Genomic DNA, 17527 nt, shown 5'->3' with positions numbered 1-17527 from the left:
CCTTGTTCGGCTTCCCTTGCTCAGCTGCCATCCCGAACTCGACCACCAGATGTCTGCACTGAACAGAAAACTGAAATGTAACCCTGAGAAGAGCAGCTGGGAAAAAAGGAAAGAGGACAAAGGGACAGGGAGGGAAAATGCAAAGGGACCTGTAAAGTTTTATTGCCAGGTCTGAACACCTCTGAGTCAGGGATGACCCTTAGGCTTCTACTGTTGAACTTTTGTTTCATAGTCCAGGACTATATTCCCACCATCAGAGATGTTGAACTGAGATGATGTCTTTGGAAAGTGGGTGGGAAATGGGAGGTTCTTCCAGTTTCAGCTGGTGTGGGATATGATGATAGTACTCATTTGGCATGAATGTTAGGGAGCACTGCTATGATTATTTCCCCTGTCTTGTCTGATTAGACTGGCAGAACTCAGAGGAAAGAGGTGCCCTGAAGATGCTCAAGTTCTGTGGTGGGACAGGACACCACTTAGGACCTGGACACAACCTTACCAGATTCACACATCAGTTGTGGCCTGTGCAGTTCCAGCAGTGAGGTATCCAGGCTGGGGTGCAGCTGATGCAGGTGTCTTTGCACTGGGCTTCCCTGGGCTTCTAGTTCTGGAGTTTACCTTCACCTTGGAGCTTTCGTGCATGTGAGTAGACACATGCATATGTGTTTAACCAATCTTCTAAATAAACTGCCTGAAGAGAGAAAAAGCAATTTAATTGCAATCTTAAATACTCTTCTATTTACCGTGTTACAAGAAATGCTATCAAATCTGATGAATTAAACCAGCAGACAATTCCCTCACACTTTTTCACTTAGAAATTTCTGGTTACAATGCAGGTTTTTTTCTGTTTGTGCTGTCTCTGCTTATATGAACTCCTGAAGTACACAGATATCTGGCTGTATACCTCATGGGTCAAACAAGACACTTTTAGCTTATATTTCTCTCATTTTTACCTGGATTTTTCTCTTAGGCTGAAAAGAGCTGTCACCCCACAGAGGGGAAAAAAAAGCATGCATGGTCTTAAGCAAGAGTCAATTTTGCTAAATCAAGGGAAATGAGTTGGGCAGCAGCAAAAGGAAGCTTGCATTGTGAGTACCACAGTCATATGAAGAAGCCATAGAAGGAACAACACCTGTAATTAAAGACAGGAAAATGTGTACCTGTACGTCACGCTTAGATTTGTGATCTTATAGTCTGAGGAAACTCCCTAAACTCTTTTCTTTAAATTTAGTGCAGTATTTCTTATGAGCCAGAGCTTCTGGCTTTTCTATGCCTCTGTCTCATTCACAGACATGTCATGAACTTGCACGTGATTCCCTTGTAATGTGCAAGATCTACCTCCAATTCCCGCTCCCCTGTTTTTTGGTCCCTGTAATTAAATTCTATCTTTCTATTCTGTTTTATTAGTCTTGGGATTTTTTCCTTTTCTACAAGGTGCCATTCTGGAGTGCCCTGATCTAATTTTCTTAGACACATTAACACATAACAGTCTGTGAGCCACTCAAGGGAGTGTGGGAAAACTGAACAAAGGATTTGAACAGGAAAGAGTACTGTTAAAGATTTTTGAGATAGAGAAGCAATAGTCATTGTGCACCTGCTGGAGAGAAAAAAGAAAACAATTGTTCCCAAGGTCTTTATATTAATGCAAAAGTGGTGTGGAGCAAAGAGCTTCTATGGCAATGTGTGATGTGGTTCCTGACTCTGTTTGGAGCCTCAATGAGACAGTTCTTGTGCTTAAAACGTACAGCCTGAAGTATGTCACTGATTCAGACCCCAAGAAATCTTAAAATGATGGTCATGGAATTCAGAAACAGAGTAACCAGTTATCTCTATATCCACCTCAGTGTGACTTTGCTGTATGATGTCAATACGGTTTTGCTTAGAGAGTTCAGTAGAATCAAGATGTTCTCTCTGCCACTGCAAATGGTCATGAGTAGTGATGTCTCGTGTTACAAAACTAAATAGTCACCTCGAAAATGTTCTTGTAGCATTTTAATTAGATTGTAGTTGTTAAGATCACACAGTGCATTTAGACACGCTATAACAATACAGTTGTATTGCTATAAAAGATGTATCTTCCAGGTTGCTACAGGAGAAATGGCACAGGCAGTTGTAACTGGGTTCCTGTTAAAGAATGTAGGAGTTTGTTTACAACTTATAATATGTCTACTCCTGAAAAACATTAGCAAGATACAACCCTCATGGGAAGCTTTGATTTATACTGGAAGGGTTGGGTCAAACCAAGACAAAATTTCTCCCATAATATTAACCTTCTGTTTGAATTACCAATTCGTTTTTACTTCCAGTGTCAAATAAATGTAGTTGTGAAGTATTTTAAAACTCATATTAAAATATTTTCAGTATTGGAATTTCAATTTCGAAAGGCTGACCGGGGATAGAAATTAGTAAATTTTATCTCTTGAAGAACATTAAGAACATAGAAAACGCCGTATCTCCATATCACCACAGGAGAAGTTGTAGTTCAGAGTTCCCATTGATTATAGATGTTATAACAGGAATCTAAAACTTGCCTGGTGAGCTAAACAGTGCAGGACAGTATCACCATAGGCCAGCCCATAGCTACTGTACCTCTTTCCATTTAAAGCCTTTTGAGTTTGCATGATTCCTGCTGTAATGAGTACACACAACCTGTATTCCTTTTTGCTTTTGAAATGTTCTTCATCTGTGGTGGGAGAGGACAGCAGATGAGAACTGACCTAGACCCAGTATGTAGAAGGCCAGCATAAAGGACTCTACACATACTATATATTTATACCTAGAAATGGTCCAAATTAATTGCTCAGGACTGTTTCTGACAGGTAATAGCACTATTTTCAGCCAGAATGATTTATATGGCCCAGAAGCTCTTTAACATACCAGCACAGGCCCTTTAGGTGCCCCTTATTTCTCACGTTCACAGTCCATACCTGAGGGGTAGCAGATGACTTTGGGCTGATGAAGCATCTTGTGAAGATGGGCAAGAAGTAGCTTGCTCTCAATACAGTGAAAAAAAGCAGAAGAGCCAGCAAAGGTGGTAAAATTATCTGTGTCAGGTGAAGTTCTGATGCAGTTCTTTTCTTTCTAGGATTTTGCACTGCTCCTGCTTGCAGTATTCATCCTGCTTTTGTCTAAGTGAGTGAGAGTGGTGGAACTGAGGGGTTGGGGCAAGAATTTTTCTGTGCAGAAGTCCTATTAACCTGGCACAAGATGTGCCCTTGCTGTGCTTTCCTTTCCAGTGGCTAGAGTATTCATGGCTGGAGGAAGTTATGGCCAAGTAGAAGCTAGCCTGGTGAGTGAACTGGCACTGCCTAAGGCAATGTTCAAAGGCTTGTTTATTATTTGGGGCACAGATGGCAAATAAATATCCATTATTTCATGTAATCAAATGACTGGTTTCTGTTTGAGAATTAAGAAACAATGCCATTTGCCTCATACAGTCCCTCTTTTGTATGCCATAATCTTTATTATATCTGTCTAAAGAAACTGCTCAAGACATTCTAGCATCATTCAATCTGTTGATCAGTGATTAATCTGTTGATCAGAAGCAGCAAAATGTGGTGAACTCTGCCCAGTGATCATTTTAGCAGGATGAGAAGCTGTCTTTCCTACAAGGCTAAGGAAGAGAATTCTTCTGGCAACTGGTGACAGAAAGAAAAGCAGGATCTCTTGTTATCTGCTGTCTTCTGAACAACCACTGTCATGATCCCAGCCTCAAGCCAGGACTGCAGCACCACCTCTCGCCAAGGATGTTGTTCCAAAACAGGTTCTCCCACCCAGTGTGCAAGAGAAAAATCCACACACAGAGTCAAGGTATTTGATTCACTTACAGTTCTGTGCAGAAAGGGGTGCTGGCTGGCAAATCCACAAAGCCAGCATGACGACTATCAAAACCTTTCACTATTTATACATTTTAACAAACAAAACACCTTTTTTATTCCTTCACGGCATTAGAGCTTAGATGATTTATGTGCTTTAGCTTTCAAGAGCTTAGATGATTTATGTGCTTTAGCTTTCAAACAATGTTTTTCTGATTGTTTGATTTCTAATTATGGGACTGCTCCAAAGATGGTTAGTGTCCAGAGGTGCTAGATGAGCCAAAACCACAGAAATACCCCCATCCCCACAAAAAAAACCCCAAACAAAACAAAAAACAACTAAAAAACCAAACAACAAACAAACAAACAAACAAAAACAACAACAAAAAAATCTTTTATATGGGGTGGAGGGGAAGAATGGATCAACCCCAAACAAAACTCTTTTTCTGGAACTTCAGTAGCAAGTGAGACTGTGTTGTGTTTCAGGTTGAAGTCCACCTTCTGGATTACTCAATAGGATAGCCACAAAATTTAGAGCAAAATTCTTAGAATATAGAAATATTTCCCAAAGCATGAAAGAAGCAGAAGCATTGTTACTTTGTAATCCCTACCTGTTTAATTGCTACCTAAAAAAAACCCAAAACCAAAACAATCAAAAAACACCAAGCACAAAAGAAACCAAACACCAAGAAAGCAACATTTAACACCATCTATTTTATTTTGCTTCAAAACATGAACTCAGCAGCAGCAAGATACAATCTAAATCCCCATTTTTTCAAGCTCCTGCTCCTCAATCCTTCATGGCAATAAATATCTCATCCATTTCTTGCTAAGACAGCAGTACAAACGGAAAGGATTAACAACAGGACACTCCTGTTGTGCTTTGTATGTTTATTTCTGCCCCTGCAATTTGCAGACAGGACAGTAAGACTTACAGAATATAGGGCTTGTGTAATGTGACTGTACAGCTTTTTCTTTCACAATTAGACCAAAACAAGTTGCCAGTTTTCCAAGTTTTTAAGCTAACTCATATCAAATGAACTTCCAGTCTAGATTGACCAAAGCATCCCTAACTGTAACCCAAACATATTGCTACCCTGAAACAAGTTCTGAGGGCGGAAAAAGGGGCTCTGTAACATATCAGAGGAATTTTTAGAATAGGTGTGACAGCTACACTTGCCCTAGCAGGCATGAAGCCTTCCAGACAGTGACCTGCACCTGATCTCTGTCATGCAGTGGCTGGCTTCAGGTATGTGATGCTGACCTCTGAAGTCTCCTGGCAGGTGAACTGCGGGGGGTGCCCATTACCTTTTCCACTTCTACCAACAAAGAGCAAGACTCCATGTATCCCTGGTTTACCATAAGTAGGGAGCAGTCTCCAGTTTCCTGACTGCATTTCTTATGAACTTCACAACAGAAAAAGAGGGTGCTGTCAAACTGCCTTACACTGCAGGGAATCCAAGTCAATTGCTGCTTCCCAGAGCAGCTCATTTCCAGAGTGTGGGCAGATACTGGGACAACTTTTCTCATTACATGCTTCTCTGATTACTATAACATTTCTGTCTTGAGGTATTGAGTAGTCAGTGAAATGTATGTGACCAACATTTTTTTATAAGTTTTTCTTTTGTGATTGAGAACTCCAGTGTAAGTGGAAGAACACAGAGCCCTTCTCAGGCTGTTCCTGTTAAGATTTATGTGAGCTGCTTACTCCCAGATATTGCCAGTGATTGTGGAAGCCATGATGAACACTGAGATCTGTTGAAATCAAAGGAAGATTTAGAGGTAGGCAAACTGACTTTGGTATATGTGATGGAGTTGCCTGGAGTATTAAATAGATAGATATTTATAGAGATTTTTTTGCTAATGTGGCTGCCAGAATTGCACGTAAGTGCAATACCAGCACTGGCTGGTATTTTGAAGCAATTTGAAGTTCATGAAGTTCATGTTGAGGAATGCACCTGGTGCCGGTAGCCTGGTGTGCAGCTGCAGTGGGAGCCGCAGGTTGTACCCTGGGTGGAGGAATGGCTGGAGCCCCAAGCAAGGGGCCGTGACTCGGAGCCAAGCCTTTGCCTGACAAAGGGCATGAGGACCTGTGGGCTCTGGCTGTCACCCAGAGACTCCATAGAACCCAAATAAACAACAAGACCTCAGATCAAAAGGCACATGCAAGGAGCACATGAGGAATCATTGCACTGACTGTAAGGGTATAAAAGCCCTGTGACTCCTTTGTTGAGAGTCCCTTCCCAGAGGCAGCAGCTAGAGCTGTTATGGTGTTGCTGCACCACCATTAAATTATTTAAGACATTTGGAACTCTGCTATGGGAAACCTGTCTGACTGTGTGAGTGTGAGGTGTGTAGGGAGTCAAGCAGGGCACCCATTGGGTCACTGGAGCCACCTGCTGTGAAGGGGCTTCAGTCCCAGCAGTGACAGCCTGGGGTGGTGTGAGTGTGACTGCCAGAGTGGCTCCTGAATGGTCAGACAGGAAAGTTTTCTTAACTGTGGGTCAGGAAAGAATTTGGGGTCAATGTAAAGAAAGAGAGCCTCAAATGGAGATGGTAAGTGCAGAGGGGAAAATTGGAGAGTCAGTGTCCTAGAGGCTACAGGTTGGGGTTAGACTAAGTTTGCTTGACAGCATCAGTAGGAGGGATGTGCATGCAGCCTGTTATAAAATCCTTTCACCGTTGTTTTGTCAGGCTGTTTGTGCCTAGCAAGCCTTGATTTGAAGGTAGATGTTTTCAATCAACATAAAGATATGCGCAGCAGAGAACAGCCCTTGTGAAGCCTGTACTCTGCCAAGAGTCAGTGTTGAGCACAGAGGCAATGCTCTACTCTGGGGCCAGCCGTGGTGCTCCAGCGTGAGTGAGGACACACCCCGGGACACGAGCAGGTTCCTCGCAGGAGGGCTGCGTACTGGTGCCTAAGGGTCAGCTGCAGATTACAAAGGCTGCAGGATCTCTACAGCTGTGTGCCCGACAGTCACGCCAAGACCTATCCATGCGGCAGCGGAAAGCAAACAGGGCAAACACTTGTCAGCACGGCCCGAGCTGGGCCCTGCATTTACCTCTGTGCCAAGCGGGATGCATTGAGGAGCCCGGCTTGTCTGTCCCTGCCCGCCTGGGACGGGGTGTCCGCCTCCCCGCCGAGCCCGGGCACCGCACCGGAGGCTCCCCACGCCCTGCAAGCCCCTGCCCCTCCCTGGGCGGGGGACAGCGCAGCGCCCCCACGGCCCCCGCACCGCCGGAGGAGGGAGGGAAGGAGAGAAGGAAAGAGGGGAGGGAAGGAGAGAGAGAGAGGGAAGGAGAGGGGGAGAGACGGGCGGGCACCGCCGCCCCCGCCCTTCTCCCCCCGCGCCCGTGACGGGCTGCGAGCAGGCGGGAGCGGCGTTACCGCCCAGCCCGGCTCCAAGGGAGCATCGCTCCGTCCCTGCCGCCGCCCAGCACCGTCCTGGATCGGGGCCCGGGGCCAGCTGAGCCCGCAGGTGAGGGACCGGGCAGCAGGCACCGAGAGGCGCCGGCGGGTGCGTGCGGGGAGCGGGGGAGGCCGGGAGCGGCTGCGGGGGAGCCCGGAGGAGCTGCGGCCTCCCCGGGGCGGGGGCCGGGCGGGGGTCCTGGCCCGGCAACGCCCGCCCCTTGCGGGCCCGGGGCGGACCTGTTTTCGGCTGGCGCTGGCTCCCGTGAGCATCCCTTAGGCATCCATGGAGCATCCCGTTAGCATCCCGCGGCGGGCACTCTCGGCTCCCCTACGTGGGTTTTGACTCTGCCCGGTCCCTGGCCGAGTCTGTCCAGCGACCTCCAAAGAGCGTGTGAGGTGCCCTGTAGTAAAACACAGTGCATGCTCTGGCTTTGCTTTTTGCCTCATTAGCTGTGGGCAGAGGTTGGTCAGACCTCGGAGGCATAAGGTTTTAAGTTGTCTGTTAGAACTGACTGCTGTAATGTTGAATTAACAAAATCACCTGTCAGTCTTTTCTTCAATCCTGCCGTGTACTTGGTCGTGACTTTCCTACACAAGTGGCCAATCCGATGGCTCGTTCCATGCTACGCTGACAATTAATTGTGCATATGGAATGGGCAGACAGAAGTTCCTAACATTTTCTCTCTAGTGGGGTTGATATCTTAGGGACTTTAACCATCACGCAGTAAACCTGTTGTTTCTGGATACAATAGAGTTAGCAGGTTTTTCTGTGCCCTGGGACAGTCACCTTGCCCTATATAAAGATAATTTTAAAGTGCATGTGATATCCTTTATTTGAAATGCAGCGACTGTCACTGCAGTGACAGCAGTAACAGAGAATGCTACCATGTTGTGTGTGAAGGTGTGTTTCCCATAATCTTCATTTCTACTTTCTGTATTGTAACATTTAGTTTGGTTTTGTTGTTTTTTTTTTTTAATATGGTTGCATGCTGAGCTAAGATCTTTGGTTAAACCATGTTTAGTGATACCTAGGTCCCTCTTCCGAGTTATTTGGTTTGGTACCTTGATGTGCAATTTGTTTAAATTCTCCTGTGCGGTACAGATTTGCCTTTATTTCTGACATACTACCCTGTTAAAAAGCTAAGGCACCAGCTGTCAAAATGCATCTGGGAAATTGGGACAAGAGAAAAATATTATGCAAAGTCACAATAAGCAAGACAGAGTTGAGAAGAAAGACTGTTTTAAGGAAAACTAGATTTGCAATGTAAGTTACCTTGTCAACTATTTCAATTCTAACTGTTTGAAGGCTGTAAACCAGAACATAATTGTGCATCTGTCAGAAGTATGGCTATACTAACCAGTAAAGGAATTTTGCTGAAGCTTCCAAATGTATTTCTTGTTGTCTGATCAACGTACCTTGTCAGGGACCTGTTCTTATCCAGTTCCAATGAAATGGTAAAAGAGGTTAGCTTAAACCGTATGACTTGGGGTTCATCCTGAAAAAGTTGTAGTGCATTCATGAGGCAGAAAAACAGCTACTTTGGGCCTACTAATGCCTGATCACAATAGCAGCATGGTTAGTGCACCAGTAATTTCATAAAACTTATTAAAATAGCTTATTGATAAGGCAAAAATCAGAGTACAAGTAAACAATTTGTGCTTCATCTAAGAAAGCAGATATTTTCTGTGCTGTGGTCTTCTGCAAGAAGAATACAATTGGACAGGAACCTGGTCAGGGGTTTTGGGAAAAGCCTATGTGCAGCTAAGGCCTGAACAATATGGCCCTAAGCTCATTCTTTCTCTCCTGGTGAAGTTCTCCTTAGGCCTGAGCTGAACCAAACTGTAACCTGCCACTGTTGGGGTGCACAGATGGGATTTATAGGCAGCCTTTGCTCCCCAAGACTGGTTCTGGTGTACAGTGGGCTGATGATTGTTGAACACTAGAGTCTCAAAAGTAACAGGTTTTTTGCCCCATCAGCTTGTGCATTTAATACAGTCTGACCAAAGCAGCAGGCACTTCTTCCTTGATCCTCCTAAAATGATACAGTAAAATATGCCAAAGATGGTGTCCAAGGAAGAAGATGGGTCTCTGCAAATCTACTGAAGGCTGCTCTTTGCAGCAAGTGCTCGGAGCATAGCTGTTCTCAGGAGTCCAGGAGCTTTTTTTTTTACCTGGTCACTCTTCATGAGTAGCCAATGGAAGGGGGTAATTCCCCATAAAAAGATAATTGTTCCTTGACAGCAATAGCAGCTGTTACACTAGCATATATGAGCCGGTTTTAAATTATCAAGTGAGCTGCAGAAATTGTGCCACCTGCCTGCCTTTGATAGGGGTACATTGGGTCTAACTCTATGCTGTCCTGAATTTGTAATCAGCAAAAGACAGCTGGGTTTGTCAAGCTTTTGGAGTGATGTCTGTATGAGGAAGGGCTTGTCATTCTGGGAAAGAATTCAGGCATATGCTCAGGCAGAGAACTAGCCTAGAAATGTACAGAATCATATAGAAGAGATTAATAGAGAGAAGTCTTTCTGAAATTGGCTTTTCCTGATTTTGGCATCCTTGGTTTTCTACTGGAAGAGATAAATAAAAGGAGGTGGTAGTTCTTCATACAAGAAGCAGACATGTGCAACTCCTCGCTGACGTCCTGCCATGGTCTACAGATAAGAAGTTTACAAGAGTTGGAAGGGAACTGAGACAAGTACTAGGATTAGAGGCCCATTGAGAATTAGATAATACATATCAGGCCCAGAAAATCTGAAATTTCAGAGAATATTTCAGTCAAGCTGCCTCTATGCTCATTCCTGTTGATACCCGTTCCTGGGCATCTCCCTACGATCGTGTTTGGAGAGAGTTACAAGCTAGCCAGACTCCTCTTCTGATCAGTATGGTAATAATCCTTAATTTTTTTCCCCAAAATTATTCTTAACACTTATTCTTAATAACCACATATCCTTTATGTCAGGCTGATATGCAGCCACTGGTTAAATTAGTCTGTGTACTCAATAATTATTCCTCAATGGAGAAGTGACCCAACTTTTATTTTTTGCCTCCAACAATTTTCTTGCTTCAGCAGTCGAGCTCAAGGTTTTCTGCTTCCCGCTGTTTGTCTCATCTTTGTTAGGCTGATAGGAGCGTACACATCTCTTTGACTCACAAAAATGAAGTGATAGCCATCAGATCTTCTGCTTTGTCTTTAGTACCCTACCTACCTCTTTTCTTTGCCCTTTACTACACTGACTTGCAGGACTGGAAAAGATGAAAGCAATCAACTGTGTTTACTACAGTTGTATATGGCAAATTCAGCTGCCAGTTAAATACTGAAGTCATTGTTTGCCATTCCATGATTTTTATTTTATTTTTTATTCTTCTTGGAGAACGAAATAAAACTGCAAATTTATTTTCTTGCCTAGGTCTCTGGACAAAATGGGGAATAGATTAGTGAAACCCAAGCATCTGAGGCAGACAGACAGACACGTAGCAAACCTCGCTATTGGCTGTGCTGCCAACCATAAGTTTTTGATGGACCCATGCCTAGGCATCAGTGTGATCAATGGGCAAGCTGATGTTCTTTGCAGCAAGATACTTGAACTGGAAAAGGAGCTGAAGAGAAAAGACCAAGAGTTGCAAGACAGTCAAAGTCATGTTGCTGAGCTTCAGGAACAGCTGGCTATGCAGACTAAGGTCATAGCAGAACTCACCAAGGAACTTCAGAGCAAGTGTACACAGCTGAGCAAGCTCCAGGATGTTGTTAGCACTCAAGGAGAGCACTCTCTTCAGCCTTCTCCATTGAAAGTTTCTGCCAGTAGGAGGAGAGGAGCCAAGGAAGGTGTGTCTGCAGAGCCGACAACGCGGCTGTACGATCTGAGCAGGAAAGCCATGTTTTCCCTTGAAAGAGCAACGGTCCGAAAGGATTCCAGGTGAGCTCATTTCAGAGGGCTTATATGGTTGCATTACAAGGATAATACTTTTGTCACAATGATATACTGTTCTCATGATAAATCGAGATTAAAATAACCATCTTTTTCATATAGGCTTTGTCGCTGCGGTAGTGAAATGCAGGCTGAGTTTGTGTGATTCTTTAACCAAGAATCATCTGTGTCCCACAGACTTCAGATGAAGAGTGGTTTGGGTAGGCTCTGTGTTTTAGATGAGACTCTTATAGTCTTTTTGGGATTTATCTTAACAGCCAGCTAAGCAGAACCTAAGTGTCTTCTAGGCTAGACCTAAGCCTCTTAGCTCTGGGTTTGCCTAGTGCTCACAGCTTAAGCTATCATCTGGAACACTGATGAGAAGGTGCCTGGATGCTTTCACCTGGTTTCATTCTTAATCCTACAGCATGGGAAGGAGCAAGTGACTCCAGCTCAGCTCTCCCGAATGCAATAAGGACACTGTTCCTGAGCTGTGCACAAAGTTTGTCAGCCCAGTTTCAACTCGATCTGGTACAGAATGCAATGAAATATTTTCTATGGTGTGATTGTCCTCTTAGCTTCCTCCTGCTCTCCAGCTTCTGATAGTCATGGCGTATGTAGGAACTGAATTTTACTTGTTCCTCTTTGAATCTAGTTATGCTTTCTAGACTCTGAAAGACCCAGAAATATCTGTGGTCCCAGCTGACCTTGTGGACAGATGTGTTGGACTGGTATCCTTAAACATAAGGACCTTGCAGTGTAGACAAAACCTGAGTATCTGTTTTAAAATGGTGGTAGCCAGAATCTATCTGGACTTCAGCTAGTGGTTTAAGTGCCTCAGATTTGCGGGGAGCTTTATTATTCTGTTTAAAAAATCATGACATATATAAGTGTACCTTAGTAGACCTGAGAGTTATGAGACTTGATTTCTCATCCATCATGTCCAGCATTACACATTAGAGGGTGTCTTGTGAATCAGAAAGGCTGCCTGAGTCACCATAAAGCACTGAGAACTTCAGCTAGCAGTGTTTTTCCACAGAGTAAGAGGACTGCATTAATATTTTATCACAAGTACCTGGGCAGTTTAAATCACTGTTTTAGGAGTGTTCTACTTGTAATCACCTACCTGACTTCTCCTTGGCACGATCCTTGTACTGTTGCCCACCAGATGGTTTTCTGGGGTGCTTTCAGAGACAGAATTGTAACAGCAGTGAGGAGTAAAGGCAAGAGAAGAGCCCGTTGATTAGCTAAGTGCAGCAGTCAGAACAAAACCAAGTATTGCAGCTTAAGCAATCTAAATGTAATGCACATCATCTTCTGATGTGATAGTGGCCAAAGTATCATTTGATCTTCCAAATACTTTGGAAGCAAACATAGCCAAAAAACCCCATCACAAAACTACTATGCATTACTCTGCTTATCAGTTAGATAAGCTTGTGATACACACTTGTTTGACACCACCACCTTCCTACTGAGACAACCAAATGCTGAAAGGTACAAACCTTTGGTTTCCTTACCTGGGCAGCAAATACTGTAGTAGGTTAAGTTCAGACAGTTGGCATACATGTAAGAACAAAGTCTGACCTTTACTGTCTACAGAATTCTGTCCACTGTAACTAGCAAATACTGGTCCTTTAGCCTAACAGTGTCTATAGAAGCGTTTAGAGTTGCTGATATCAGTGGCTGCCTCTCCTTTGTAGAGAAAGGACTTAAAATGCAGCCCCACTTCTGCATAAGATAATTGCACAGTGTTGCTACACTGTTGTGAATGCAGTTATTTCAGAAGGAGGGGAAGCTCCATGCCATGTTCTTGAATTTGCATTGAGTCCAGAGTGTCACTCGCCCCTTTTAAAAATATTTATAAAACAAAATGGCATAATGTTATGCTATTCATTTAGCAGGGTTTTGAGTGCCATGCTTTTGTTTGGAGTATCTCAGCATGACTGATTTTAATGAAAATTTTAGAAGCTTTCAATGGTTCTTGTCTATCCTATATGAGTGGATGTTTTTTCATGTTTTTTCTTCTCTTGAGCTAGTTGGGTAAATCCATATCATTTCAAAAAATTAGTTTTTTTCCTTAATGGCAGTTTAAGCATTGAAAATTTAACTAAAGCCTCAAGATTTCAGAGTTTGAACATGGTATATGAGAGCAGATCTCTCAGAAGTCCTTCAAATGGAAAATATTTTTAATCACTTAACCTTTGCAGTGTTAACAATCTAGGTGTCTCATTATCTATAGGATAGTTCTCCATTTTTCTGTGTTCTTACAGAGCATGCTATTACTATCAGCAGCATTTAAACTGCCTTTATCAAGACCCTTCTTATTAGGGGCTCAGGACCATGACCCAGTTCTGTTATCAGCCATTATGGGCTGGGGAAGAACTATTTTGACCCTTGACATTGATATCTTTTACTAGCCAATGCCAGCAGATAGCCAAAAATCTCTCATTAGTAGCAGAAAGGTACATTAAGAGAAAGCATATGGCAAAACATATGTTGTACCCTTGCACCTGTGACGTGACATCTGTCTTATGATAGGAATAAATTCCCAATCCTGTTCACAAAAAGCTATTCTTAGGCTGTCAGGTGCTATTTCTAGAATTTGACTGGGAATGTGTTGAAAGAGGCAGGGGGAACATTTCCATGATAGCTAACAGCAGGTAGGGGAACAAAGCCTGGAGAAGGATGCTATGGCAAAGCTGGCTCTGGGCAGTGAAGAAAAGTCCTACTAGAGGTGGGACCAAGAGATACCTCAACACCAGAACAATTCTGTGCACCCCCTTTTTACCTTTTTAGTAGTACTCATAAGGACAGCAACCAGTGCAAGTACTCGACTAAATGTCTTCTGTCCTCTCAGGACATCTAGTTATTTCCAGCAGCCATTCTAAAAAGTGGAGCAGGTACAGGAGAAATGGAGAGACAACTGTTAGTGTGCTGGATGCCCAGAAACGAGCAAGCAACTGATTCAAGAGCCTGAGCTAGAGTTACCATACTCATGAGTCCTTCACTCTGTGGCCAACTGCACTTCGTGGAAACAGCATAGCCTCCTATGTAGTTCTGGAAGCTTTTGTCCTCATTTTAAGTATTTGGTTATATGGAATTACTGTATTTTGTTACAGTATTGTATGCACGATGCAGGCCAGAGTGAATTAAATTAGAAGTTTGGTTTTAGCAGAAAACTAAGTTAGAGCTTATGTTCCAATAACCCTGTTGCTTTCAGCAGAAGCTAAGTTATGATCTCCATTTCTAAACACAGTCCTTACCGTAGCTACTTGATTTTGTTTTCTTGCCTCACCTCATCGCCTTTACTTATTTTCAGTCATTTTATGACTACTAACATTGTAAGTGTATTTACTTGCCCTGTGGTTGTTCGTTTCTGGATTGTCCTCAGGAGATTTTCCCACATAACCTAGTTTTGATGACAGCCTTGCATTGTTTTATGAATACAAGCAAGAGTAGACCTTAAATGCCTCCAGAAAGCTGTCAGTGTTGACTTCATTACACGTCCTTACATGCATGTTAGGAACATGGGGCCTTAAAGGCAGAATTTATCTTTCACTTCAGCAATAAAGCAAGCTTAACCATAAAAGCTTCATCAGTGCAGCAGTTGTTTAGTTGCATTTATTTCTGACATGGATTCAAAGCACTGCTTTATAGGAAGCCCTTGACCCAGGACATACACAAGTTCAATGAGAGCTCATAGATTGCCCAGTAGGTATGTATAGCCTGCTTTGACTCAGTTGGTTAGTCATTATTAGTGGATTCACACACTGTTTATTTTCCCATGTTTTCTTCTTCTTAAAATCCAACCACTGGACTCTTCCACCAGCAGCTCAAATATAGACTGTTCTTGTGCATTTACTACAACAGGAAATGATACAGAGGCTGTCTCAGGGAGCAGCCAGAACAAGATTACTCCTCAGGAGTAAGTGAACCAGGTTAGTACAGCACAGACAATTCCCTCACTAACCAGGATGCCATCCTCGAGGTCTGGGCAGGGTAGGCTCAGCAGGGTGGTGATAACAGAGTCCATCAGCAGTCCCACAGAAGAAACAATCAATCAGATGCAAACTCTAACCAAGAGACAGAAATGAAGTGCTTACAATATCGGACCAATACCCATCCAGAAGACAAAACCAAAATCAATTATTTCTGTAACATAGCCCAGACAAGAACTGAATGCCCATACCTGGGCTTAAAGAGAATATGAATTCCAATGGGCAGAGGATGTGTGGTGGTCCCAAGGGAGGCTGAGCAGTGTAGGTAAGGCCTATTACTGCCCTCAGGGCTCTGACAGATCTGACCCAAGTCAGATGGGTACAGTGTTTCCCTTTTTCCAGTCACCTGGAACTTCACCTGACTGCCATGACTTTTCAAATATCATGGAGAGTGGCTTGGCAACTTCCAGTTATAGTCTAAAAATTCTTAGAAGCAGTAAGGAAAGGGCCTGCTTTGGGAAGATTCTCCCACGTTTGGTCATTCTTAATGAGACTGAACATTTTTGACATCCCACATGAACAAACTATACAGGATTTTCACTCAGATAGCAGCATTTATGCTGTTTGTTGTCATCTGTGCAAAGGAAGTGGGCACAGTAGGGGTAGGAAGAGTTTTTCAGGGTTGTGGATGGAAGGCAAAGAGCAGTGCAAGAAGGAATCAGCACTAACCCTCCACCTCCACACACACCTCTCCTGCATCCTGGGCTTACTTTGTGAATTTTGGGACAACGTTCAAATAAATTTGCTTCGTAGCTATAAACAGGGAATGCCACAGGATCAGTGTTATTTTACCAGTGCAAGGGAAGTACTCTGTAGTCATTTTTCAGCCACACTCATCAACAATTTTCTTTGTTTTACCCACCACCAGTGTCTTCTAACATTCTCCTAAGAAAAAACACCACCTGTTAATCACGTTTTTGCATACTTTTACTTCCATGCATCTTTTCACAACTCAGAAGAGAAACTCTTGATGAGGTTTTAGTACAATCAGTGTTGACTTTCATATCATCGGTGCTATGTTTTTGCTCGATATTAAAAAAAAAATGGTTTAGAATCTTAGAAAAGTTGGCCTGATCTTATAACAAGCTGGCAATCCTGTGCAGGCAGTGCTGTGTGAAGACATACATTTCACATTCCTTTCCTTCAGATAAGCAAGGCTACATACCTGAGCTGTGCAGTGGGGAAAGAATATCGTGAGAAACAGTGCAAAATTTTCTGGGGAACATGTCTTCCTGCAAGGATTGTAAAATCCTGCAAGGATTGAAATATTTGTCAGTGGTGCTGGTCCTGCAAGTATGAGAAATAAGGGGGAGCATCTTGAGGGGAATGAATGCTTGGTGAATAATATGCCACAACCATGCTGGGTATTTTAAACTTTGCTGTTTTGTTTGCAACCAGTGAGAAGAAGCTTATCACGGACGCCCTGAATAGAAATCAGTTCTTGAAGAGACTGGAGCCTCACCAGACACGAGATATGGTGGAATGTATGTATGAAAGGACTTTTCAGCAAGGCAGCTACATCATCAGACAGGGAGAACCGGGCAATCACATTTTTGTGCTCAAAGGTGATTATTGCTTGCTTGTACAACACACGAGTGCAAGAAGCAGGAAAGTAGTTCAGAAGTTTTGGCAGAAAGCCACAGTGATGGTGTTTGTGCTCCTAAATAATTTATTCTAGCCCTGATGAGGGCGATGCAAGTTTTACCTGTGACTTTTATGAAACAGAGTCAGAAAAACAAAAAGCACCTTGGAAACTTGAATCTTGATTTAATGCTTGATTAAATGATTTACCTCTTTCGATTACAAAAGCCTAGAGGCAAGGAAATTCTTTTTGTTCCTGTAGCCAGGCCCTTTTTCTCAAAAGGAAGAACAGGGATTATTTAAAATATTGAAGACTTCTCAATGGTGAACCCACTTCTAAAATAAACTTGCTTTCAACATTCTTGAGAGCGTATACTAGTTTTCTGTGTATGGGAAATTGAGAGGTGAGGTCTGCATTTACTGTTCTTAAAGCTGAAATGTTTTTTGAGGTTTTTTTAAAGACCCCTTTGGATTTTTTTCTGGGGAAAAACAAAAAAAAAAAAAAGAGGAAAAGCCAAACAAACAACAATGCAAACAAAAAGCTTTAGGGTGAAAAAGCTTTCCTAAAATAATGCCAACTGGTCTGAAATAATCTCTCTGCAGTCATCTGTGCTGACTGCTACTGTGCTTACACACAAATCTCAAATTGCAGATCAGTCTTAGTGGACCCCAAGTTTAACACATGGAATTTGCTCCTAAGAGGTATTGTCTCTTTCATCATCTCACCATTAAAAATTAATTTGCATATTAATTGCAATTTTGGACCACTAAAAGACCCAGAGACTCATATGAATTGGAGTTCATGCTGTAAG

General features: G+C 43.0%; 1 protein-coding gene across 3 annotated transcripts in view; it reads left to right on the top strand.

Moving 5' to 3' along the window:
• Nucleotides 1–7201: 7201 nt before the first annotated feature.
• Nucleotides 7202–17527, top strand: part of PRKG2 (protein kinase cGMP-dependent 2) — a 28958-nt gene continuing 18632 nt past the window's right edge. For all 3 annotated transcript variants that reach the window (XM_051768041.1, XM_051768040.1, XM_051768042.1), the window contains exons 1-3: nucleotides 7202–7294; nucleotides 10639–11145; nucleotides 16533–16699. In XM_051768041.1, coding sequence (XP_051624001.1) covers nucleotides 10652–11145; nucleotides 16533–16699 — 661 coding nt within the window. In that variant the 5' untranslated portion in view covers nucleotides 7202–7294; nucleotides 10639–10651. The remainder of the gene's footprint in view (nucleotides 7295–10638; nucleotides 11146–16532; nucleotides 16700–17527) is intronic.

This window comes from Manacus candei, unplaced genomic scaffold (genome assembly GCF_025592945.1).
Source record: "Manacus candei isolate 608988 ecotype Guabito, Panama unplaced genomic scaffold, ASM2559294v1 h1tg000092l, whole genome shotgun sequence".
Taxonomy (NCBI): domain Eukaryota; kingdom Metazoa; phylum Chordata; class Aves; order Passeriformes; family Pipridae; genus Manacus; species Manacus candei.
Note: the sequence above shows the minus strand (reverse complement) of the source record. Positions and strands in the feature narration are given on the sequence as shown.